A 27416-nucleotide genomic window follows, 5' to 3' on the forward strand; every position below is an offset into this window, starting at 1 on the left:
CAAAAGAAGGAGGGAATGATGTGAATCCGGGTGTCCTAAAGATGAATCTAAGAACCGGATTTGAGGACAAATCCTTTCAAAAAGAAGGAGAGGATGATGTGAATCCGGGAAGTGCCAAACCAATAGAACAAACAAAGGCATTCAATGAACCACACCGAAGCTGAGGTCCGTTTCAAACATCAATATACCTATCAAGATGGTGTCCAAATTCTCTTTTAAGAATATCATTGTCTTCGTCATCAAAAGAGCTTCGCGTGAGTACCTTACACGCCTTAATCGGAGCCCGGATGAGGAAGTTATGGCCATTTGACTAAAGTTGCGCAAAGCTGCCAAACAATGCCCGGCGACAGAGAAAACGCCCGGGCCGGGCGTTTTGCCCGAAAATGCCATTTTTCAAGCTTTTTAAGACTATTTTCCCTATTACTTTTGTTTTAGTATAAATACTCTTTTGTAGGGTTTTCATTCTCAGCTTTTGAATATTTGTAAGAGACAATTTCTCCATATTTGAGAGCTCACCTTCTTCATCTTTTGAAGACTTATCAAATTCCTTCGGGTTGCATTCGATCTTTTGCCGGGCTAAGGTTGATTGTAAAGGTATGCTTGCTAGTTCTTGTGTTGCTAGTTTGTGGAGCCATTAGGTGTTTGTATGTGAAAGTGCCTTTGAGATTTCTTTCTTGTTCTTCACCTAAATCATAACACTAATCCATCCTCTATTCTTTTATCCATTTTTCTTGTTTCATTTCTTGGTTTATCTTGTTTATTTGTTGGGTTTATTTACAAGAATAAGTCCGGGGCAAATTCATGAGTCTTCAATCTAGAGGATTCACATTAGGGCATTAATGAAAAAAATTACTCCATTAGACATGTTATTTGTATTAACTTAGTAGTGAGCATTTAGCATTTTTTTTTTGGATTGTGTGAAGAATATTAGTGTGTTAGGAAAATGAATCGAGTATTAACTAGCGAATTACCTGTATACCCAAACTCTTATATTTGAGGCTATGATTCTTCTTAGAATTGGGAGTATGGAGAATGCAATGTCATCGCTCTTATATTGGAGACTGTCACTGCATTGCAAACCACATTGGTACTCAATCATTCTTCTATTAAATATCATATTTATAAAGGTATAGTTGTTGGAGAAAAAAAATCAAAATATTTGATTAAAACTTGGTCTGTCCTATAATTATAAAAATTTAGTAGAAAAAAATCATGTAGTTTAAAATAGTTCGCAACTATCTCACGATGAAATATTCAAGTTTGTATAGCTAATATATTATTGACGTGACATATAAATATTTCAAAATTACATATGTCACTATATGTAGGTGTTTAGTATGATGTTAAAGTGACAGAATTTATGAATTTAAAGACTTGGATATAGATATAAACTTAAGTTATTAATATGACTAAACTTTGATGAAATTTCATGGGTTTTTTATTTCAACAATTTACCCTGAAACAATACATAAAAATAAAGTGCTATGTTATACCTGCAATGCACCCACGAATAAGGAATTTTTGTGACATTAGCATGAAGAGCATGTTGAACATCAGCCCTATTAAAATAGTTAATAGTATATCTCCGAGCACATGGATCGTACCAAGCCAACGCTCTTCCTTCTTGAAATAGATATAAAAGAAATTAAATTTTACTGTATAAAATTATACTCCATCTGTCCCATGCTACTTGAGTCATTTCTTTTTTGCATTCGTTTTAAAAAAATAATATTGAATAGTTAAAGTGGAGAGAAAGAAAAGTAAGAAAGAGAATAATGTAGAGAAGAGTCTTAATTATAGTATTCTCTTTTTTACTTCATTTTTTCTCCACTTTAACTATTTATTATTATTTTTTCAAAACGAGTGCGAAAAAGAAGTGACTCAAGTAACGTAGGACGGAGGGAGTAGCAAAATGAATTGAGACACTTACATTGTGAGATATATATTTTTGAGCATCATCCTTCAAATGGGTGTAAGATTCGGAAATAGTGGTGTAATTGTTGTCGACGCGGGTAGGAGTGTACAAACTGTATATATCTATGATATTATAAACCTCAATGTATTTCTGAAAGGGACTGTTGCATTCGTTCGAAACAATTTGCAGTTTAAAGTTGCAATTTTTCTTGATTTCTTCGTATAGTCCGTCAGATATAACGGCGCGATGCCAAGCGTAGTCGATCATGCCATTTTGGTCGGTTTCAGAGTCAGTGATGGATTTCCGATCTATTAATAAAATATTCATTTTAGCTTGTGAGCTAGATGAGATAAACTCTACGGATAATAGTACAAAACTTGTTCACATTTTGACCAGTCGTACAAAGTTTTGAAAAAGAATTCTCAACTGTCTCTATCATTTACAAAAATGATGACTTCTGGCAATGCTTAAGCAACGTCATTTTTAGCATTAATAAAATATATTGTTTTGTACATGTATCAACAGTAAAAAAAATTGAAACTTAGTGATTTAACATTTCATTTTCAAATATCATGCGTATGACTATAATTTATCAAACATCATAATCTAAATTAATACTATTATTTCTTTATTATAATGCTTGAAAACTGAAGATGATGAAATAAACTGAATCTTACTATAATGCCTTTGAGATTGATATGATCGTCGTCAGATGTTTTTTTGTTTCTCCCTATTATTAACTCAACAAGCTGAGGAATGTAGTGTCCTGAAACATTTAAAATAAACCACATGTCTAATTAAATGTAAATAAATCTAATTTAATTAGTTTATTCAAATAATTTCCTCATATAAACCAACAATAGAATCGATAATGGTTTTAGTTAAGTTATTACCAGCATAACTGTCCCCAGCAATGTAGAATTCATGAGATTTAAATTGTGGAAACCTTTGAAACCAGCCCAATAGAAAATTGTATGAATCCTGAGCTAAAATACACAGTCAAATGAAAAAAATGAAGTCAAGGTTAACCTAACAAAATTTCAATTTCTAGAAATCGATTTTAAAGAAAATAAACTGTAATGGTAGAGTTGTTAAATTACCAGAAAAAACAATGAAGTTTGGTCAATTTGGTTCAATTCATATGTTACAACTATCATCGTGAATTTGACATTTTTCGTAATTGTCTCATGGGCATGGACTCGGGAGGAAATTACGTGTGATGTAGTTGCTGGAAAATTATGCCACAAAATGTCCAAGAATTTAAAAGACGCCGTGATCTATCTTTACAAAACTTGTGATATTAACCAAATTTCATTAGTTTTTTTCAACAATTTGCTCTATTTAAAAGATAGTATGCGTTAGAAACTTCTTGTTGTTATCTATCCTTACAAAACTTTAGATATTGACCAAAATTTAACTAAATTTTTACAATTTTTTTGACAATTTACTCTATTTGAAAGATAATATACATAAGAAACTTCTTTCGATTTAATAATAACTAAAAGTAATAGTAAGTTAATTACCAGTAATAGTATCACTAATATGGTCTTTCAAATCACTGCTTGTGTTTGTATACGAGAAACCAACACCGACCTTAATAAACTTATTCAATACTAACTGATATATAAAATAAAAAAAAGCAATATTCATTGTGTCAACTTAAAAGTCTCGATTTTATATCTTGGTTTGTCAACGTAATTAAAAGTCCCAATTTGCTTTTGCTATTCTTGATAAATGTGTTTCATATTCCATTAACCATTATACTCACTTCCTACATCATATAGATTCTACTAATTTTATCTATTCACATACTTATTTTACTTATTATATATTCGACCAATTTCACTTATTTTACTTACCTTTATTCCACACATAATCGTTAAGCTTAAGCTCAGGTTTTCCTTTTTGGGGAAAGAAAGGTCCCAACTCTTGTGACTGCCCAAACCCAATTGACGAGCATCCTGGACCTGAAATCTTCTCAACATTATTCTCTCTCTTACTTTACAATTTTTTCATTTTAACTATTTATTAGTATGATTTTTATAAAACGAGTGTGCAAAAGTGATCGGGCCTCGCATGGCATGTTACAAAACGATCAAGTTAAAACAAGGGTGAGCTACAAATTATCAGCACTTACAAACACGAAGAGAGTAATTATTAATTCATACCTCCACTAAGAAATAAAAGGAGAGGTTTGTTTTGACTTTTGAGGATTTTCGGTAGCTTTGAAAAATCAATAAAAGAGAGCTCTTCCATGGCTCTCGTTGACAGTGACATACCCCGCATACTGCTCGAAGCTCACCGCCGGCTGCCCCAGGAGCGCCGACACTCGGTCCGCCTCCTGCTCCGGCGCCGCCGCTGCAGCCACCGCCATTAGTAACACGATCGCTTTGTCCATCTCTCTGGTCTCCTTTCTCTCTCTAAGATGGGATGAGATTTTTTTTGTTAGTCTTCGTATTGGTGTATATATAATATACGTGTCCAAGTGACATGCACTTTAAAAAATACGGGTTTTAGCAAGTACAAATTTTATTATCAAATATTTCTACTACATAAAAGCTGCTCAATAAACATGATTATTGAGCCGGCTTCTAAGGATATATTTTTAAGTTTTATTATAAAATATACTTTTATGTGATTTGGATCATTAACCGAAAATTTTCCATAACAATTTACATAGTTAAAGACTATAAAAAATTAATAAAATAATCATGTGTATTAGTACTATAATTTGATTATTTTGTTATGGCGAAAATATATTCACGTCCCTACGGTCTACTGATTAGGTAACGCTGAGAATTTTAATATTCTTAGTGAATGATATATATCATATAAGTATAGGTGTAGTTGCAGTGGCGGATCCAGGATTAAAAAACGGAGGGAGCGGAATAAAATAATAAAATATTAAATATAATACTTCAATATGTTTTTTTAGCAAAATGAAATTCAAGTAGCTCTAGCATCCGTTAATCGAGACAACTGATTTCTACGGGTATCCATATCTTGAAAACGTTTCAAGATTCTTTCATTAAAAACACTTGCAAAGTTGGATCTTTCATTTTATACTACCAAACTGTCATTCAACCACTCATCTCCCATCCTATTCCGCAAGTCAGTCTTGACAAATTTCATTGTTGAAAATACTCTTTCAACAGATGCAGTCGCTACGGGTAAGATCAATACCAACTCAATTACACGATAAACCAACGAAAAAACTTCCGGGATAGGCTAGCCAAATCTTCAATACCATTCAATCGTGCATCTCTTCTCACAACATCAACAAAAGCTTCAAGTTGTTTAAAAGCAGTGAAATCATTTTTTGAATCGAGGCATGTCATACAACTTAGCAAGTATGTGGATGTTATTGCTGGGGTTTGGTGCTCCTTGCACAGCGTAAGACTTGTACAAAACAAATAAATCAGACACGGATCTATTTGACCGATTATGGGATTAATCAATTCACATGTTAAACAGATAATTGCATGCTAGAACGCAAATAATTCATGCTTAGTAAATATAAATCCTAAACATGAATACTACGGTTTAGAGTTACCGATTTGATTCTCCAAAGAATCGTCGATTGCTCGCGCTTTCTCCACGTGATGATCTCAATACTAGACCACGAATCTTCTGACTGGTTCCCGAATTGTATCTCGATATCAGGGTGGGCTGATCTTATCAAAATACTAGGACTCGAATAAAGTAGACAGAAAATTCCTCACGGAGAAGATGTGAAGAATTTTCGAACTCCTCTACTAATTAGAGAGGGGGGCGAAAATTTCCTCTGCCAATAATTGTGTTTCTGTCTTTCCTTTATTCTCCTATTTATATTAAGTTCATATTGGGCCCAGTCAGGGATCTATGGAAGGTTTTGGATAAGGGCTCCTCCAATTAGCTTTTTACTAATTAAATTGAACCTCAATTTAATATAAGCTTTTAATTGGAATATTACGATCAGCCACTACATAAGTAATATTGCACTCCCATCCAAATCCGAAATTACAAGTAATCCGGGTTTCCGTTATTTATATTATTTATTTCCCGTGCTTAAGATATAAATGTCCATTAATTAATTAATGTCTGCTATGGACTTAATTAATTAACATCTTATTAATTCCAAGAGTGGACTTAGCAAGAAACACTTATTTATTATTCATAGAGTAATAAAACTCCATCTGACCAGTTTCCGAATAATAAAACCTTGTTCAAGCTCCTCTTGAGGACATTATCAAACGAGACTCACCTCGCGCGTGATTCAACATAATAGCAATCCTAGCACCGCTAGATATTAATCATCACTACCCAATATATCAGGATTATTGGGTTGCGAAAAACCCGCACCATTTGATAAGTCAAAGTTCTGCATAATCAATACCGTATGCTCAATGCTAACATATGTAGATTAAGAAATAGTTATTTATCAAGACCTAGTCTTTCAGTAGATAGCATAAAGACACGTCTTGCTGTTAGATTCATTCAGTGCTATACCACACCAACGTCATCTTATTTCAGTAAGGCTTAGAAATAATCGGACTGACATTGCAACCTTTCACGATAGGTAGTCTAAGCCTATCTGGGTTGTGAAATTCTTATTTTTCTTTTGCAAAGCATTGCATAGAACCGACTGTGTTACCTTAAAGTGGACGACGCCCACAACCAGTTTACTAAGCAAAAGACTTAGAGTTTGTTTGCTTCTTATACATTTAAATGTTTATAAAACATCTTATAAATGCACAAACAAACACAATGTAATAATATACTGATTCTGTTCGTGCGAAACTGCTCGAATAATACTGAATCGAGTTAAAAGTGGATTAGAGTTTTACGTATACAAGCAAGATTCTATTCGAGCGAAACTTGCTCGAAACATGTTTTTCAGTATACCAAACCTAACAGTTATTTCAATTGAGCTTGGGGCGATAATGGTTACTTTTTTCGGTCAACGGGGCGACGTCGGAGGCAAGGGAGGGCGGATATGGAAAATATAAATCCGGGATAAGGAGAAATTAGTCGCATGGTGGGGGCGGTCGCCCCCACCTACCCCCACCTGAATCCGCCACTGTGTAGTTGGACTCTGAATAATTCTTGGGTAAGCAAAGAAACAAATGAAAGAAATTTGCAAATAAAATAACAAAATGGAGAAATTATCATGTACGTACGAAGAATTTCTCAACATTGTGGGCTCAATACTTAAAAGGAAATATTTTCTTGTGGACACATGTGTTAATCTATAACTATCTAAAGAGGCAGTTGTTGAGAAATTAACAAAAATGTCATTGAAAAGTTATTTAGGCGGGAAAGTCATTCATTGGCTAAAATAAGACAGATATTATTGGGTAAAAATCTGGCCTTGTTTTATTTCTGTTCAAACCATCTCTTACATAGTGAACAGACCCATATATTGATAAATCATTAGTTGAATCTGCAATTTTGAGAACTATTGTTGTCGACTGATTTTGTGACTTTTTTATTGCAGCATAAGGACAGATGAGAGAGAGAAGGTGAGAAGAAGAAAAATGAGAGGAAGAAGAAAGAGAGCCAGCGACGCCGGCTGTGCAGTCACCGGAATCCTCTCTGCATCGCCGTCGGTGCGATTAGTCGGTGCGATTTGACGGTGGTAGAACTGGAAGTAGAGCTGGAAGAACTGATGAGGCAGGGCGGTGGACGGCGGCGGGCGGCTGATCGAGAACTGATGAGGCAGGGCGGTGGTTGCGGAGGCCGCCGATTTGAGAGAGAAGAAGAGAGAGCAGTGGACGGCGGCGGGCGTGAAGCTCGCGGACTAGCTGGCGAGGTACGGCATGGCGAGCGTTGTGGTGGCGCCACCTATTTGAGAGAGAAGAAGAGATAGTAGTGGGCGGCGGCGGGCGTGAAGCTCGCTGAAGAAATGGCAAGGCACGGCGGTGGTCGTGTCGGCGCCGATTAGGGAGATAAAACAGAGAGATGGGGGCAGGCGAGAGAGATAGAGGAGAGAGATAGGGCGCCACTTTTAGGGTTTGAGAATTTACTAATTTATGTTAATATTTGTGCTTTATTTTGGGCTTTAAAGATTTATTTCTTTATGTAACTATATAATATTTGGAATTGAGCTTTAAATGTACTCTATTTTTTATATTTAAAGTTTAATGGTAAATAGAGTTAAATTTGGGTGTTTTGCTTTGTTACTATGCCTTAATTTATAGGTTCAATTTCAACATTTCATTTATTAGACTTTGCATATGCATTTTTAAAATGAAATTCTTTCAAATAAATAACAAAATGATATTGTTTGGGAGATGGTGTACTCATCGAATAATATTGTAACAAAATAATTTGTGTTGTAATTGTACTCTTTGTGCAAAATAACAAATAAAATTAAATAGATATGACAAGGTTAACAAAAATATAATGCTTTAAACATACATATTGTATCACACATTAAGTATTAAAAATACACTCTTAATGTTATGTATAAGCAAGTTTTTAAAAATTTATAAACTCCATTTCTTTTATAGTAATAGTTTAGTTTTTACTCTTAATAACATGTGACGTTTGTTGCCGATCTATGATATTTGTGGGCGATCGTGTGTGGTCGAATGAAGAATTTCGATCAAATTCTTCATTTGTTGAGTGCTGCGTGCGTATGAGGTTGTGATTGTTAGAGAGCAATTAAAATTGAAAGAGGTAGTATAAAATATTAATGGCATTAATGTGTGCTAGAACATAGAGCTTAGAATTTAATTAATTATTATATGAATAAAACTAAGTATTAATTTTAATGTTTAAAGTTTTGTATTCCAATAGTTAATTTTTCTTGAAAACCTTCCACTTCCAATTATTTTTCACAAAATCTTTTCTTTTCAAATTTTGATTTATATATTAGAACTTGATGTAGGAAACTAAATAGGGAGAAAGCCGATAATATAATCATACATTTGAAAATGGAAACGTTACTCATTGTACATAAATACATTTATCACTAATATTAATGCTAATTAACGCTTTGCATCACCAAAAGACTTTTTATTTTCAGATTCTACCGCTATCATTTTTTGATTGTTTACATGCCCATAGGATAGTTAGTAAGTAGTATGATATTAATTATTAAGTTGTAATTGTACTTTAGTAGTATTTTTTAATACGATTACTATAAAATTGTTTTTATTTTAATTTATTGTAATATTCGTATGTTGTATGATGTTTATTATTAATACTTCATCCGTCGTCCCTAAAGAGTAAAAATATTTGATTTGGCACTGGTTTAATGCATAATTGGAAAAGTAAGAGAAAGATCGAAAAAAAAACTTTTTAAAGTACTGTTAATAGAGAATGGGTCTCATTATTAAAGAGAAATGAGTTTTCAAATTATAAAAATCATACTTTTCAGAGACGGACTAAAAAAATTATAATTCATACTTTTCATGAGCGGGAGAGTAATTAGCATAACCGTTACAAATTTATGATATTTATATAAACTTATAATTTTTACTTTACAATTCAAAATTCATTTTATAAAATGCTCACATGACTCAGGCATTCCCGAGTGAAACATATCAACTATCATAATGGGAGTTACTAATCTAACATTAAAAATATAATAATAAATTTATTGTATTAAATTATTTAATAGTGTAATCATGTACATAACCTGTGGTGTCTCTTTTTATTAAGTTGGAGCAAGTTAGTATCATTTTTTCTGCATTACAGTTTTGAGAAAAAAATGTGTATTTCAATTAAATGAATTATACATAACATTTGGCTCATTCTCTTTGTTAAGTTATTTAAGAACAATATCAAATATGGCTTTTTACGGGGATTCATAATTATTTACGTTAATTGTGATTATGTGAATTTTTCAATAAAAATTGTGAACTATATCCTCATTTTATATGTTAGTATTTCTCAATCTTTTATTTGTATATCCTATTCTATTTCTATTTTTTTCCTCATGTCCTTTCGTTATAGTGGATTGATAAATTGATAGATGTAGAAGTAGAAATATGTTTTTTAAATCTTTATAATCTTATAAATACAAACTTTAAATAGTTTTTATTCTTGATTTGCAACAACTTTTACATTTTTTTATATATTTTTTAATTTTATTTAATTCCTCTTAATTATATTTTCTTATTTTTTAAAAATTATTTAGTCCGTGCATAGCACGGATGGTAACACTAGTTTTATTATAAATACTGCTTATTTTCTTAATTGACTAAGCTGCCACAGATATAATATAAAAATGAGTAATACTTTCTTTTTTTTTTATCTATGTAGAACACGGTTGGGACTTGGGAGTTCCATTTCAGTGCCATAGTGTAATCAACAAGTTAATTTAAGAGGATCTAAAATTGATATCAATAGATCATCTTGACAAGTTAATTTAAAAGGCCTAAAATTAATATCAAGAGATTGTTGATAAGGGGCCTAAAATTAATATCAAGAGATTGTTGATAAGGGGCGGTTCCCGTGAGAACTTTTTAGAAATAAGAACGTTGAGAATTGAAAATCATATCAGTACTTAATATATTTATGATATTTATCTAGAAATTAATATTTATTATTAGCAAATTGATATTAAGTTAGAAACTGATATATTTTGTGATATGAATTAATATTACTGATATAATTATGTGTTCTAATTTTAATAAACACTACTCCATTGGATAAGAAATGATAGGACTTTGCTTGGAATACATAGAGCCAATAAATGATGAATACATTGAATATATTAAACCCCTTAATTTTCAAAATCAAACCCTTTCACGTAATATGAGTAATACTTATAATACTCCTGGTCAAATCGTGCTTTATAAGGAACCGAATATTTTAATTCTTTTTAATTGATAATATTATATTCAATCCTTTTTTTTCCTGATAAAAAATGTTCATTTTGTAGAATGAGGAGAATAGATAAGGATGGGAAATATATAAAATATTGATATATGAGACTCATTGTATTTAAAAAAATACTGAATGTCTTGTACTTCCTCAGTTCCAGATAGTTTTTCCATTTTTTTATTTCGATCCGTCCCACATAATTTGTCTCATTTCACCTTTTACTATTTTTAGTAGTGGACCTTATATTCCATTAACTCATTCATACTCACATTTTATCATAAAACTAATATATAAAAGTTGGACTCACATTGCACTAACATTTTCAACTCACTTTTCATTACAGTTCTTAAAACATGTGTCCGGTCAAAGTGAGACAAACCACCTGGGATGGAGGGAGTATATCGTAATTTTAGTAAGGTATGATATATTTTGATAAGGTATGATATCTTATCGAAATATTTTAGTATGATAACGATATGATTTATCATATGTCACATCGTATAAAAATTTCAGTATATATCAAAATTCACGGTGTACCGTGTTTATACCAACATCAGAGTACCATAAACATGATATATACTATGAATTCCAAAATATATTATATGTTGTATCGAAATCTCCGAATTTAGTTTTAAAAAATGATTAAAGATGGTTATCCATCTATTTTTAATTTTTAATTTTTGTGGTAGTTTGAATCTCCCAACTTACATTTGGAGGGAGATCGTGTTACCAATTAAGTTGCGCTTCTACTCTTGCCTCTTTGGTTGGATTGTAGACAATTTGTCCCGATTAGATTATTTTTGGAATAAGGAACCACATATGCATTAATAATAATTTAGAAAATAAAAATACATTTATTAGTATGTTGTTGTATGCCCCTGGCCCTATGGAGTATTTCCTATATGATGGGCTCTGGACTTGTACTAATGCTGAATAAGGTTCATTGTTTAAACTGGGCCTTATATATAATGGATTAACTACATCAAATTTATTTGATGAAGGCCCATCATAATCATGGTTGTGGAAGAATTAAGGACTGATATTTAATCAAAGATATTTAAAACAATATTGTTTTGATTTAAATACATATTGATATAAATTTTTTAAAATTATATATTAAAATAAATTTAAAAGATAAATTACGGTATCTATTAATATTAAAAACAAAATTAAAATTAATTATCATCAATAACGATGCTAGTTTTAGAGCAATTATACAAGGGCTTAAGAAGATCTTTCATCATCTTCTTAAAGTTTTTCTAAGAATAAAAAATAATTTAAACTTACAACTTAATTATTTTACGAATATTGAAAATTACTGTATTATATATTAATTATTTATAAATACATAAAATATATCTAAATTTCGATTTTAATCAATTCTATTTTTTTAAAATACATGTTCTCATATTCATAATTTGGCACTAGTCCAAATTTTATTGGGCAGTAACTAAGGTCTTTAAATTATGATGTGGAATTCGTATAAGTTATTTGATGATACTCATATATATGATGGTACATGGTGTATAAATGAAAATTTTGACCACGTGGAGAAAAATACTCTCTCCCCTCTTGTGGAGACATTTTTTTCCTGCACAGAGATTAAGAAAAACGTGTGTAATATATTAAATAAAGAGAGATAGAGGAAAAAGTAGAAATAATAAAGTAAAAGAGAAAAAAAAAATAAGTGAGAAGAAATGTATTGATTTAAAAAAAAATGATTTCATTATTATGAAACATACTAAAATGACAAAATGACTCAACTACTATGAAGCGGAAGGAGTAAGTTTCATGAAAAACTAGTAACATTAGAAAACTAATCATTCCAATGATACATTGAGTAGACTTCGAATTAGTCAACGAAATTAGATTATACCAAATTTAAAATAAAAATAAAATTGCTCTATTTTAATTAATATAATATAATTATTTAAAAACAAAAAAAAATTTAAATTGTTTGTACATTTATATATGCAACTAAACTTAATTTTATTAAAAGTATACAAAATTCCCATTTTTGTTTTTTGTTTGAAGTATGGTTCGGGATAAAAGTACTTTAGAGCACTCTCAATGGTCTCCCTTATTTCTCCCTAACTCCTGCCACATCAGCGCCACATCAGCACCAAAATTTATCCCCAGTTTTTAGCCAACTTTTAGCCAACTGCTCCACTTGTTTCTCTCTTATTTCTCCCTAACTCAACATTTCATTTTTACATCATCATTTTTAATATTATTTAATTTTCCCTACAAATGTGTTTAATAAATAGATTTATAAATGAACAATTCGTCGTTGTATTAATCATTAGAAAATATAATACAACGAGAAAAAAAAAACTACAAATAAAAAACCATAAAAAACAAGGATTTAAAAAACTAAGAGGGAGGAGCGTCCGGCGAGAGGCCCATCTTGATCTTCATATTTTGGATGGTCGACCAGAGGGACTGCTTCTCTTCTGGGGTTCCGCCGCCGGTGAAGTACAGCGTGTAAAACTGCGCCAGAGTGGCGGCATTGGAAGAGAACGTGGCTTGTTGTAAGAACGGGGATTCCGACTGGGCATCTGACGATGTGCCCTTCCCCTTCAGCCTCCCCTTCGCCTTCTTCGCTCCCACAGGGCACTCGTGCGGACCATCCTCAGACAAGTCGATGGGGATCGCGCTGCCCTCACTCTCCGCACCGCTAAGTCGCGAGCGCACCGATTTCCCGTGCAGCGCCCTGTGCATCCCCGTCCGGAATTTGGGGAGATCCTTCAGCGTCTCATAGATGTTCCAATACTTGAAGCCCTTCGTCAAGTACTTGCCACTATACCTCTGCATGGCCTCATCTCGGACCATGTGCTCGTTCTGGCCACTCGTCATGTTCGTCATCAAGTTAGAGTATATACCGTTGAAGTGGCCGCAGTCCCTCATGAGGCGCTCCCAATGCCGGCGGATCGCCTCGCTGCCATGGTCCTTCATCGAGGCAGTCTTGTTGGTCTTGTACTTCTCCGCAACCCGCTCCCAGAAAATGAGCTCAGTCTGGTAGTTGCTGCGCTCCGAGTCTTGCGTCGTGTCCGCTCAGCAGTTGGCTATAAGCTCGGACTCTGCCAGAGTGTAAGTAGTCCTTGCCTGCTTCGGCTTCTCATCGGAAGCCGTATCAGTCGCAGCCGTCGACTCCGGCGACGGCACCTTCCCATTCCTGCTCCTGGAAGGCGGGTCGGCGGGCGTTTCTTCCACCTCGTAGTCGTCCGTGCTGAGTGTCGGATCCGTTGTGTACGTCGCGGCCTGAGATCCTTCGTCGTCTGGAGTGGCTCCAGGGGTGTCGAACAACGATGTGACTATCTGGGGGCGATACACATCGTCGGTTGGAGAGGGCATGCTGAGGGCAGACTGGAAGTACGGAGAAAGTCTGCGCACCGGAGGAGTCTGCAATGGGGACGGACCCGCATATGGATATTGGCCGGGAGGAGAACCCATCGACAACAACGAGGCCATCCACTGCTGATTTGCTTCATCAGTGGGGTTGGGATTTTGGGAACTCGACTCTTTGCCTTTACCTTTTCGAGATTTTTTCCTATTTGAACTCATAATTTTGAAGATTGAATATAGAAGATTGAGAAAATGAGATTGAAAATTGAGAAAATGAAGATTGTGTGTGATGAATGGAGGAGGAGGAGGAATTATATATCGGGGAAAAAATAGCCGTTGGGTATTAAAAAAAAAAAAAAAAAAACGCCGGAAAACGCCAAACGCGCCTACAGTGGCCGGCGTTAATTCGGCGTTTTTTCGGGGGCCGTAACGCCGGAAAAACGCCGAATTCACCCCATTGGCGACGATTTCTCAGCGAAATCCGGCGATAAAATGCCGGATTTAGCGCCGCCGGCCATTGGGAGTGCTCTTATTGGATTGTATTGCTCATGATTTTAATTTTATTTAATAAAATATCACCGTTTGAAGTACCATAATACCCCCAAACAATAAATAGTCATGAAAATTACATACAGATACAGTAATTATTTTCCAATTGATTTTATTTGGCAAATTAAAGATGAATTTTGACAAACGAGATATTTACAGAATGCATACACTGTAGTCGTCTCTCTCTCTCTCTCTCTCTCATCTACTGCCAAAATCACCACCACTGCCTCCACCGCCTGGCTGCGCTTGCCGCATGCGAAATTGACCTTCTCTCCTGCTCTATCACCGTGATCGCCGCTGAAACCTACCTCCGTAGCACCAGAGGTCGCCGGCTGCGGATTGACTTCGTTTCAGGGGGCCTGCTGCCCCCGGACATCTGTTGTTTACGCTAGGGCTCTTCGCACTGCTCCGCTGTCGGTGTTTTGCTCAGAATTAGGTGGAATTAAGTTGGAATCGGAGGTGAATGGCTCCGGGGCGCAGGCGCGGAGCGAAGGGGGTTAAGGCGATGAGCGAATTGAGTTTGGGCGATCTCGTTCTCGCCAAAGTTAAGGGTTTCCCCGCTTGGCCTGCCAAGGTACATTCCTGTTCGCTTTGATGCTTTTGTTGATTGTGCTGTTTTCTTCGCCTGCTTTCTGTTGATTTTGTTGCGGAGTAGCTGTCTGCTGCCGTGAGTATTCAATTTCTCTGCTATTGGAATTTAATTTTTATGGCTGGCATCGAGTTGAAGTCATCGCTCTGTGGACTTGCACTATACGCTGCTAAGTTTGACTGGAATTAGCCCTTGCAAGTTAGATTGAGGATTATTATTTCGAGAATCTTAAATCTTTAAGTTTAAGTACAAGATGAATCCAATGTTTTGGTGTTGCTGGATATGTAGGTAGGCCTTGATGCGCTTAGTATAAAAGCTTCTTCCAGAGCCATCTTGTTGGAATTTGGGGGATGGGTGACCGTCTAGACTTGTGTATTAGGTTAGAAAGGAATCATTTTAGGTCAATTTTGGTAAATAGTTATTGATAAACTGCTTTCAGGTACTCCATTTATTTGTTTAGGCAGGAGCTTATATGTCTTTACATAGACGACCACATGTATTATATACGGTCCTGCCACTATTCAAGGTTTTGATTAGTGTCCTTACAGATCTGTTAAAAAGCGAACAAACATATCAGTATTAATCTTGCATCTATGTTAATAGAACTTGGTGCCGCTTATCTTGGTTTCCAATGTTTGTTTACACGTGCCTCAGTTAGATTAAGTTGGCTGAATGATGGTAATTTCTTTGTTTCTTATAGTATCTGTTTGACCTTATGTGAGTTGTTCACTGATGCACGTTGTTTAATGGCTTCAAAATTTCAGATCAGCAGACCTGAAGACTGGCAGCGTGCTTCCGATCCTAAAAAATGCTTCGTCCAGTTCTTTGGTACCGCAGAAATGTGAGTACTTCCTTTAGTCTTTTCACTTACTTGCACTAGTGGTGAAGGTACTTGAGTAGCATTATTTGTATGTGCATAAAGGTTTTATTAGCCTTCTAGGTACGTAAAGAAAACTGTTTCTACTCGAGGGAGTGATGAGTACCTACTACCCTTTGTGTCCTTATATTGCTTTGAAAAATATTTTCTATGGTTTATGATTTTATAGTAGATAACATAAAAGTATAATAATAACGCTATATGGTAAGTGGCATTCCCTTGACTTATTCGCACCAGAAAACACTCAAGAAATGGAATTTATCAGTTTTTAAGTGATTCATATGAATGCTTTTTCTTCGTTCATTCAATTTTGTTCTTATTATATTCTTTTGGCATACTGGCTAGGGAATAACAAATATAGTTTTAATTTTTTTTCTTTCTGGGTTTTCTCCTTTTATAGAGCTTTTGTTGCTCCTGTGGATATTCAGATATTCACCAATGAAGCGAAAAATAAACTGTCTGCTCGATGCCTGGGTAAGACAGTTAAATACTTCGCCCAAGCAGTGAAGGACATATGTGAGGAATTTGAAGAGTTGCAGCGAAAAAATTTAAGTGGTGTTAGAGATGACAGTACACAAACTCATTCACCTGAGGCACATTCTGTTGATTCAGTGGTAGATGAGGTCTTGGATGTTGATCAAAATAATGGGATTGCGCCAGAATGCAAGTTGGAAACTAAAGAGTCTGATGATCTGGACTCTGGTTTAGAGCATCGTGCGCACAAGCAAGATGAGGTGGAATGTCTAGACGTGAAGCCTTATTTGTCAAATGACGTGAATTGTAGGTTGTCCTCTCCTGTATCTTTGCGAAAGAACAATAAGCTCTCTTTAAACCACAACAATGTTGTAAAGGATTCACCATCAGTGTCTAGCCCTTCACACCATTCCCTTAAGAGGGAAGATTCTCTTGATAGCAATGTAAAGGGCAGATTAACTGATGATAGCCAGAATGAATTGACAAATGGTCACAGACCAAAGCTGGCAATGGGCTCAAAGAAAAAATCTCCAGGTGCAGTACTTAGAAGTGGTGGATCAGCTGTTCCTCATGATCATAAGGGAGAAGTGATGAGAAGAAAAATTGCTTCAGGTGACAGCATGAAGCTTTCATCGCCTGATATTCCAAAATTACATTTAGAGGTCAGTAGTCAAAAGAGGGAAAAAAGGTTGGTGAAAGAAGAAAGGCAATATGAGGCAGTACATGGTGTCCAACAGGATGCTAAAGTAAACTTTGAGTCACATGGTGATGTTAATCCCCGGAAAAAGATGAAGGTCCAACATGGCAGTGAAAAGAAAGGGTCTCATACAAATGAAATATCATCTCCTGCCAAAATATCAAAACCTGCTGATACTGGAAAGGATGCTAACTTGATAAAAGCTCAAATAAACAGCAAAAGTTATTCTAGAGGTCCTAATAATGCTCTTGATGACAAAATGGCTGGTAAAGACCCTAAAAGGTTTACATCAGTTGGGAAGGCTGAGGTCTTGCCCATTAGACTGCCAATTGTTAGTAACACTGAATTCGACAACAATCTCCCACGAATAAAGCGTCATCAGCGGGAACCGGAAACAATGTCAGGCGAAAATAGACCGGGGACTTCTGTATCACATAAGACTGACTCCATAGTTTCTAATCCTAGCAAAGTCATATCTCCGGTTGTGCAGCTACCATTGAAGCGTAGATCTGTCCGCATATGTGGTGATGATGATGATGAGTTGCCTAAAACTCCAGTTCACGGAAGAACTAATAAGGTGTCTGTAACTCCACGAATGTTAGATTCAAAAAGGAAATCTGTAGTGCATGGTGAGAAACCTGTCCATGAGTCACAGGTGTTAAGAAATTCAAGAGAAGTTGATACTGTGTTAAAGGAACAGGTACAGTTTAATCGGGCGATGCATAAGCTGTTATCTCCAGCTGCTCAACAAGGTATGGAGAAGAGAACACGAGAATCATCAGCTGCACAGCCACAGAAGCTGGACTCTGAGAAGTTAACCCCGATGGAGGTTACACTAATTCCAGTTTCTCCTAAAAGGTCCTCCCAGCCTGTTGGTGGTGAGAGAGTATCAGGAGAACTGGAAAGCACGCAACCCAACAAGGCACCTAGTAATGATTTTAGGAAAAAAACTCAAGCAGGAGATGAAAAGAACGTAGCATCATATGATAGGTCAAACTTATATCCTAATCAATTGCTAAGTGAAAGAAGCAAGCAACCATATTCTGGAGAGAAAAAGAATACTGCTCTAAAATTGGATTCACAGATCAATGACTCTGCGCTTGGGACTTCAAAAGAAAACATCATGTCAGTTCAGGAAAGGTAATGATAAATGCTTGTGATATTATGGGGATTACTTTTTCTGTCTCTTTCTTTCTTTCTTAAGCTTGATTTCCCCATTCCTCAGGCTGAGTGCTAGCAAGGCCCACAAAACAAGTCATGCGGTTGACTCAAAAACTTCAGACTCCGTCTCGTCAATGAAACATCTTATTGCTGCTGCTCAGGCAAGAAAGAAACAGACACACTTTCAGAATACTTACGGAAACCCTTTTCTTTTTTCTATTCCTGACACTGAGATGGCTGGACGGGGACCACGTCCTGCACCTACTGCTCTGGCATATGAAGCAAGCAACACACTCCAGCTGGATGTTTTAGAAGCTCCTCCCAGGTCTCCTTGCTCCAGTCTTCATCAAATCCAATCTGATAATCCACATGAGAATGATGAACTTGAGGAGAGGAGGGTAATCTCTGGTCATCAGGGCACTGGGAGCTCTTTAAGTGGGGGTACTGAGGCATCTGTTGCTCGTGATGCATTTGAAGGGATGATAGAGACACTGTCAAGGACCAAAGAGAGTATTGCACGCGCAACTCGACTTGCAATTGATTGTGCGAAGTACGGGCTTGCCAATGAGGTAGCTTACTGGCATCTTTCTTCAATTAATCCAATTATTCCTTTGTTTTTATTGTAATTATTCTCTCTTTTTTCTGTCATGCTATCCAATTTATCTATCATGTGAGGTTTTTTGTGGTGATTCTTATACTGTCCTTGAGTTTCTTTTTTGAGTCCTATATTTCATCTGTCAAACTTTGTTGAGATACATGGTAGTTTTATTCCAATATAAAGGTTATGCATGGTATAGAATAATTCTAGGTTTGCTTAGTAGCTGTTGGTGGTTTCACGGTTTCACCTTTTTTGGATTAGGAGTTCTGCTATCTGATGGAGGACATAATTATTACTTATAATGTATAATTAGCTGACTCATTCTTGTTCCATGCTCTGAAATTAGAGAATAATTCTAGGTTTGCTTAGTAGCGGTTCTTGGTTTTTCACCTTTTTTAGATTAGGAGTTCTGATATCTGACGGAGGACATAACTTTACATATAATGTATAATTAGCTGACTCATTCTTTTTCTTTGTTCCATGCTCTGAAATTAGAATTTTCAGATCCTCATGCTTATTCTTTTAGGTTGTGTATGGATTGAAGTATTTGAAATAAACATATTAAAAATCTTACTCAGATTTGAAGAGGATCCCAATCCCCACAGAATTCATTAAAAAATACTCCCTCCGTTCCATAGTAATGGAGTCATTTTGCCATTTTGGTACGTTCCATAGTAATAGAGTCATTTCCCTTTTTAGTAAAAGTCAACACATTTTTCCACACCTACTTTAATCTCTCTTACTTTTTTATCTCTTCATCTCTCTACCTTTTTCATTTTCCACTTTATTCTCCTTTTACTTAACTCACCTAACACAATTTTTCTTAATCTCCGTTCCAAAAAGAAACGCCTCCATTACTGTGGAACGGAGGGAGTAGGTTAAATGAGATTTATGTATTCAAAATTCATATGAAACGAAAACCAATGTACTTATCTATCAATTTACTTTCTGGACCTTAATAGACACCTTGCACAACCTCTTTGAAGCCCCAGATGAAAAATACAAATTATAAAATTTCCTTGTTGAGATGGCCAATTCATACGGCTATTTACAGTGAATAAATTATCTACTGGTTTCAAGATGTGTGAGATACTACCAAAGAACAACATTTGTTGTTATGTAGTAGTATATACTTCTCAGGTGCAGAAAGTGATGAGAGTTTTTGAGGTGGAGTGAATATGTATTTTTTCCTTGAGAAATAGTTGAATTGAGATGTTTTTCCTCTATTAGACAACCAATGATTGTAGGTACTTTTCCATTGATTTGTCTATGCTTAGTTTTACTCAATGTTCATCTTTCCCATTTCTACCCCATTAATTTACTTGTTATTTTCCTTGAAAATGGAAATTCTGAAATTCTGATTTTCATGCAGGTTGTGGAACTTCTTATACAAAAGTTAGAAAATGAGCCAAGTTTACATCGCAGAGTGGATCTTTTTTTCCTTGTTGACTCAATTACCCAGTGCTCTCACACCCAGAGAGGTACGGGAAGCTCAAAACGAACTGTTCCTAGAATACCCTTGCCACTCACACACAGAGACCCGGGGGGTGGGGGGACACCAAAAAGAGAAAAAGGGACTTTTTGCTATAAACCTTGGTCTTGGGACTTGGATCACTTCTTCTCAGTGACGTCCCTAAAATATCTAGTCGATCTTATTCATATTTTCTTATTTCCCGACCTAACCTGCTCCAGCTGTACATCAGAATAAATATATGGGGCCCCTTTTGCTTGACATGTTCACTCATCATTAACGCGATGGGTTTTTTCTGATGAACCTGTCTTCTACTGAATCCTCTTCATGAATTGCAGGGGCCTCATATGTCTCTACCATTCAAGCTGTGTTGCCCCGCCTCATTGGAGCTGCTGCTCCTGCCGGTGCAGGTGCCCAGGAAAATCGTCATCAGTGTCGTAAGGTGACTATATTTTACCTAAAACTGAGTTGTCAGGCTTTATTACAAAGTACTGAGTATCCTCCTTCAGGTCCTGCGCTTGTGGCTCGAGAGGAAAATCTTGCCAGAATCCGTTCTTCGCCGCTACATGGATGGCTTTGGAGTTGTAAATGATGATATGTCGATCCCACTAAGACGCCCTTCCCGAGCTGAACGATCTATTGATGATCCTATTAGAGAAATGGAAGGCATGGTTGTTGATGAATATGGAAGGTTTACTAGTTGCTCCCTTGATAATGTTTTCTTATGTTTTTGCTTTCTAATTGTTCTTCTAGCATGATTTGGTCGTTATTGCTTTGCCATTTCCCGACTCTTTCGCACCTGATGACCAAAACACTATAGATTGTTTTGGTGGTTATTGTTGCTAGTCGTTTTTTATTAACTGCTCGTGTCAGAAGACTGCTTTACACTGAATTTTACACTGATTCATGAAATTAGACTTCATTGTCTCCAACAGGAACAACTCACACACTTTGCCCAATATTTTACATGCCAGAACTTTAACTAAAAAGTTGAATGCAGATCTTTTTGTTCTTTCATTATTTTTTGTTATTCTGTTTTACCTTGTGTAACACTTTGAAAACTATACTGACAGTGTCTGCAAAATCAGTATAAGTTATCAAACATGCGACTCAGTTTGAAAAATATATTTAAAAGCAAATTATATCCTGATTACTGTGATAATTATCTTTTAACTGTTTTTTCTGATTGTAACCTGTATAAGGATCTGAATGGGTAACTCTCATCCCGTACTCTGTGAACTTTATGTTTTCTTTTATCTCATATGCCTGCATCTTTTTGTTTGTGTTGGTTTCAGCAATGCTATGTTTCAGTTACCTGGATTTCTGTCAACAAATGTGTTTGAAGAAGAGGAAGATGGGGATGCTTCTGATACAAATTTATGCCTGAAAGATGATGGTGCATCACCTTCCAAACATACACCTGCTACAGACAGAGATCATGAGAATCATTCTGTTACTCCTAGTGACCGGCGCCATTGCATATTGGAGGATGTTGATGGTGAGCTTGAAATGGAAGATGTTTCTGGACACCAAAAGGATGAGAGACCATTGATGACAAATGGCTCAATCGAGGCTGCGTCATTGGAGCTCGATCCAGATGGTGGCAGGCATGAATCATTGTCAAACACCTCCACTGAATGGCTTCCTTCTCCTGAGGGATCTCCTCCGCTACCAGCTGGATCTCCACCTATGACTCCACCATTGCCAACTTCACCACCTCCACCTCCGCCTCCATCTTCTCTCCCACCTCCACCTCCTCCACCCACCTCACACCAACATCCTTTTCCACAACCACCTGTTGGCTCAACTCCTCCTGTTGTACCTCCATCGAGACCTGCTGGTCCTTCTCCTTCTATTGGACCACCACTGAGATCTGCCGGTTCCTCTCCACCTGTTGGACCTCCTCCCCCACATATTCATCCTCCACCCCCACCTTTTGGACATCATCCTCCACCCTTTGGGCCCCCACCCCATCTGGGTCCTTCTGCACCTTTAATTTCCCAGCAAGCATTTCCTTGTCAGCCTCCATTGGTTTCCCATAACAAGACTCCACTTTCTCCACGATCATCTTATCGACCTCATCCTTTACCACATGAAGTTGGTGCCACACCCACTGTAAGTATTCTAGCTTGTCCATTCCAAAGGTTTGTGAATTTGTGTATACCACATTGTTATAATGTTGGATATGAAGATTGGAACTCGTGGATTTTTAGGGAAATCAACAGACCCATATTGTTTCTACTACTCATGGGCCTCATATGGATGCATCTATTAAAGGGGAAGTACCGCCGCATCAATCATCTTGTTTTCCTCCTTATGGGGTCAGCATTGCACAAGAACGTGTTGGCTATAATTCGTCAAGGCATGTGAAATATGGAGAGGATGAAACTTTTATGAATCCCCAAGCTTCACAGCATAGGCAGCAGTATCTGCCTGGTAGTGTTCCTTTCGCACAAAGGCCTGTGCGTCCTGAACTCCCATCTCAACGACAACCTAGCCATTATGCCTATCCAAATTCAGCTCAACAACATCCATACCCCTCTTATTCATTACCAAACGTTGCCGATGGTCCAAGGCGATATATAACTGAAGAGCAATGGCGGAAGCAAGGAAATGACTTCAATATGGATCATCCTCGCAGTGGGTGGATGCCAGGAGGACGGTCATGTTCAGGCCCATCTCATTCTCAAGCAGGTGCGAATTATTATTTCTAAGGCCAGATCAACTGTTTAAGCTAGTTATATTAGTTTTGAAGTATTATATTGATTTGTATTTCTCCACAAATGCTTCTAGTATAACTTGCTTAGTGAAAGATAGGGCAGAAGGTTTCTGTGTAAATACAGTATTAGTCGTGGCTTTTAGACTAGTTCAGCAAATATTGTAATATTCAACCATTGCTTTTGAAATCTACATTATGCCTGTTGCTGGTGGCTAATATGAATCACGCATGAGCAGCATCTACAGAAGGTGCATGATGTAGTACCTTGCATGTGGTCAACTATGCTGGGTAGATGCTTAATCTGTAAATATTTTTATAAAGCTCCTTCCTTTCCAAAATCATAATCCCCTTCTACTTTCCGCACGAATTAAAATAATGTTTTTGATGCATAATTTGTCGATAAAATTATAAATTGGTTTTCGGTTTGATTCAGCCTATCAAAACTATAATCAATCTGGTACCGAATGAAACAATTCAAATGACTATGGGCAATCCATAATACAGTTATTGTCTCAGTGCTACTGGACAATCAAAGACATCCTTCCTTAACTGGCTGATATAGGTATCTCTCATTGGCGAGGTAAAGTAGTAGTCTCTGTGGCTATCGGCTATCCTGAATACCAGCCCAGCTAGTCCGTAACACACTAAAAGCATTTTCTTGAATTGAATTTCTTGCTTGTTCCCGTTGCATGCCACAGATTCCCACCTCCCACACCCCCTGAAAAAAAAATCACGTGGAAAGAAATAATGTATATGCAAGTCATGCATGAGGGCTTGACAATGCATATTCAGTAGCCAAATAGTTGGATCTTGGTTCTGATGTTATGTATCACAAGAAGTTAGTGGGTGGAAACGCATTCTTTAATGTTAATAATGTGTTGTCTGTTATAGGTTACCATGAGCGGTCTCCTCCAAGTTCCATAAATTATCAGCACTCTGCCTCAAATAGTCTACCTCCGTCTGGTCAAATACCAGGTGATCTTTTACTGCATACATCACTTTTTTTTGTATCGCATAATCTGTGGTTACAACTTACGACAAGGCCTTATGGTAATATATTTTGTTGCTATGAATTTTTTAGTTCATGGCGTTCCAATGGTGGCGTCTACACCAAACATGCCTGACATCAACTGGAGGCCAGCTTAGACTTATTCCGACTCAAGGTTTATAGAGAGCTATTGTGCATTTTCTTATCATTATATTTACACTATTATGTAGGAATTATTTATTTTACTGAGTACTTATCTAATATACTTACTAAATATATGGTTCGGAAAAGATCTCTTTAGAACTGCTACTGTAAATAGCGAGAGAGAGGATGCTGAATAGCATAAACTAGGTTAGCTTTTACTTTTAGCACATGATGTCAAAATTAATACATTACTTATGCAGACTATTGTCTCGTTTGGAGTCTGTTGCAAATGGAAGTACCAGTAAATTAGTTGAAATCCGACAGCACAGAAAGATGCATCATCCTGGAAATCCTCGAATGGGCAAAGGATAGAGAACTATTGTTGCCGGAGGAGGTAGTTTTTAGCCATCATGAGCAGAAATTTTTTGGTACCGTAGAGGAAGGTTTACTTAAGGTAACAGGCGAAATAGTTGGAATTGATGAACTAGACATACAGATTGACCATCGCATGTGCATGTTTAGCTTCATCAGGTGTAGGTGAATCCGAAGAATACTTATACTAATCCAGGACATTCAATATTACCATCCAGTGCCCTTCCAAATTAATTAATTTTGATGTCGTTTCCGTTTCCGAAGTCTCTAATCGCTTTCTATGCAAGCCAAAAGGCTAATAGGTGTACAGATTATTAGCAGTTTTAGCTCTCCTCACATATTGCACTTTCGCATTCTTTTTGTGTAAAATATAAGTATCTTGCACATGCATGAACACAAACAAACACTTCACTACTATTCATGACTGAAACCACCAGTTCAAAGTTACTATTCAACTTTTGTCATAGTCCAATTATTAATCGTTACTTGTCTACCTGATTTTCCAGTTAGTACATGTGCTTGGTGTATGGGCATCAGTGTGCTCCAACAGAGAGGCTGTTTTCAATCAGGATAGAATGGAATTGGTGGGAAGCTATCGCAAAATCTTCACGGGACTGATTACTAGAAACATTCCTGACAACAAACATTCAAGGGTGCACAACTAATCTGTAAGCCCTTTTTACTTGCTATACCAATGCTTGTAATTATACAATACATCTATGAAGTAAATCAGTTGCTAGTGCAGTGTTGAAAAAAGCCTGCTAATTCTGACAATTTTTCCTGCAACCGCATATTTCTAATCAATTTGTCAGAAATGTTGAGTGCATGTATTTGTTTTTGATGCACTTGTGCATACTACCAAGTAGAGCATAGCGAACATTCGATTTGTAAATCATGTTCTTCGCTGCGTATCTATCTTTCACCTATTTGGACACATTATGACATGGGCATTCTTTGAGTTGCATTCTTGTTTGGTCGTTCTTTAGTCTTCAAATCCTTCAAATTTCAATGATCTTTGATTTTGTTGGATATATGCTCTCTACAATGCAGCTTGTACTTTAATGGTTGCTATAATGATTTTTTCCCATTTTTCAAAATATTATTTTGATTCACCAACAAAAATCATTCTTCCATTTTTTGGTGAAGTGTCCCACCACTTTTTCTCCCTCTCTCCTGTTTTGTCTCTGTCCTATTTGTTCAAATTCAACTACTAATATTCCAATGACTTGCCAAATTTACATTAAAACTCATGTTAATGCATCTTCATTTCATATATGAATACTAGTTACACTTTGGAAGTTGATGAAAAAACAAAATCCTTGAGGTGCATATATTTCAAATTAGAAAATAGAAACATGTGATCACGTTCTAATTATTGCAGGTGGAAAAGTTACTTTGGGCTTTATTTTATTTTCTGTTGGAAATTGTTGTCTGCATTTTAGTACCATTTCTTGCTGTATTTACACGAACATATAAATAGTGCATTACTACTATAAATTATTAATTGCAACATTGCTCTTATTTGGAATTTTCAATTTCTACCTTTTTAAGGAACTATTAGGTTGTCGTATTGTCGAAAATTCACCTGAATTTGGAATTAATTTTAGAATACTATACTATACTATTTTGCATAATGAAAGAAAAATATTGAATTATTTGTGGGTACTTGTAACGTGTGATGACACATTAGGAAAGCTATCGATAATTTTGGAATTTCTGTATTTGGTGATCTCAATCTCAACTCCCGGGGCTGTTTTTTTATTTACCTACTATATAAATATACTTATATAGGCTTCATTTATTTTATTTCTATTGTAATTGACTCGTATCTTCTATACTAGGAGTATTATTTTATTGTATATTTGTGATAATTGTAGTTGGGTTTTTCTTGGTGGAGACCTTTTCAATCAATTAATATCATACTACTGTTTAACGGTGACCAAAATTGATAAAAATTACAATCAATTTTTGGTAAGTCAGCTTGTAATTAATGTGCATGGTCATTTATGGCTTTTCTAATAAACTTGTTGCATTTTGATGAATGTTACTACGATAAATAGAAGCAAAATTTATCCACGCCAGTATTTTTTTTCATCTAATCTTACTAAAGAGTATAATCAATTTTAATTGGAGTTTAGTAAACTTATAAAATTATAATCCGAGTTGGCCTGCTACTTTTTTTAAAAAAATGGGACTTTTATTTAGCATGTTATTGGAGTCTGGAGAATATGATTTATAATACTAGATTGTTTAATACATTATCTAAATTTAATTAAATGTAATGAATCAATTTCGAATAATTAAAATGTGTTTCTTGAAATAAATTAATATAATCACAGGAACAAGAATGACACAAAGTATAACCCATATGTCCAAATTACAAAAAGTAAATTTGCTTAATAAGTTATCAATCGAGAATAATAATACTATAATTTAAAATATGGTTCACATGAGTACTAAAATTTGCTTAATGGATTAATAATAACTGGGATCAGAAAGTTGAATGCTCACCCAAAATTTAGTGTTATTTTGAATAACTCATTTACAAATTTATACTACCTCCGTCCCCTAAAATTTGTCTCATTTCACTTTTACTATTTTTAGTAGTGGACCTCATATTCCACTAACTCATTTCTACTCACATGTTATTATAAAACTAATATATAAAAGTAGGACTCATAATCCACTAACTTTTTTAACTCA

At 35.7% G+C, this 27416-nt stretch overlaps 1 protein-coding gene and 1 pseudogene across 5 annotated transcripts; one reads left to right on the forward strand and one right to left on the reverse strand.

Moving 5' to 3' along the window:
• Positions 1 to 967: 967 nt before the first annotated feature.
• LOC125209859 (serine carboxypeptidase-like 34) lies at positions 968 to 4332 on the reverse strand (annotated as a pseudogene).
• Positions 4333 to 14771: 10439 nt separating this feature from the next.
• Positions 14772 to 26572, forward strand: LOC125209860 (ENHANCER OF AG-4 protein 2-like). 5 transcript variants are annotated; one of them, XR_016137236.1, is made up of 14 exons: positions 14772 to 15197; positions 15977 to 16053; positions 16490 to 18400; positions 18486 to 18990; positions 20392 to 20500; positions 20829 to 20932; positions 21000 to 21181; positions 21786 to 22605; positions 22704 to 23184; positions 24101 to 24184; positions 24291 to 24372; positions 24602 to 24795; positions 25220 to 25381; positions 26095 to 26572. XR_016137236.1 is itself a non-coding variant. In XM_089068851.1 (12 exons), exons 1-11 carry the CDS (start codon positions 15087 to 15089, stop codon positions 24353 to 24355), a joined length of 4449 nt encoding a protein of 1482 aa, XP_088924977.1. In that variant the 5' UTR covers positions 14772 to 15086; the 3' UTR covers positions 24356 to 24372; positions 25220 to 25487. The 5 variants fall into 5 exon arrangements, 1 of the variants encoding a protein (XP_088924977.1); XR_016137235.1 differs by lacking the exon at positions 26095 to 26572 and having other exon boundaries at positions 25220 to 25487; XR_016137237.1 differs by lacking the exon at positions 26095 to 26572 and having other exon boundaries at positions 24602 to 24735; positions 25220 to 25487.
• The last annotated feature ends 844 nt before the right edge of the window (positions 26573 to 27416 follow it).

Source organism: Salvia hispanica, chromosome 3 (assembly GCF_029641045.1).
Source record: "Salvia hispanica isolate PSC_SH4W2 chromosome 3, Shi_PSC_v1, whole genome shotgun sequence".
NCBI classification, from domain to species: Eukaryota; Viridiplantae; Streptophyta; class Magnoliopsida; order Lamiales; family Lamiaceae; genus Salvia; species Salvia hispanica.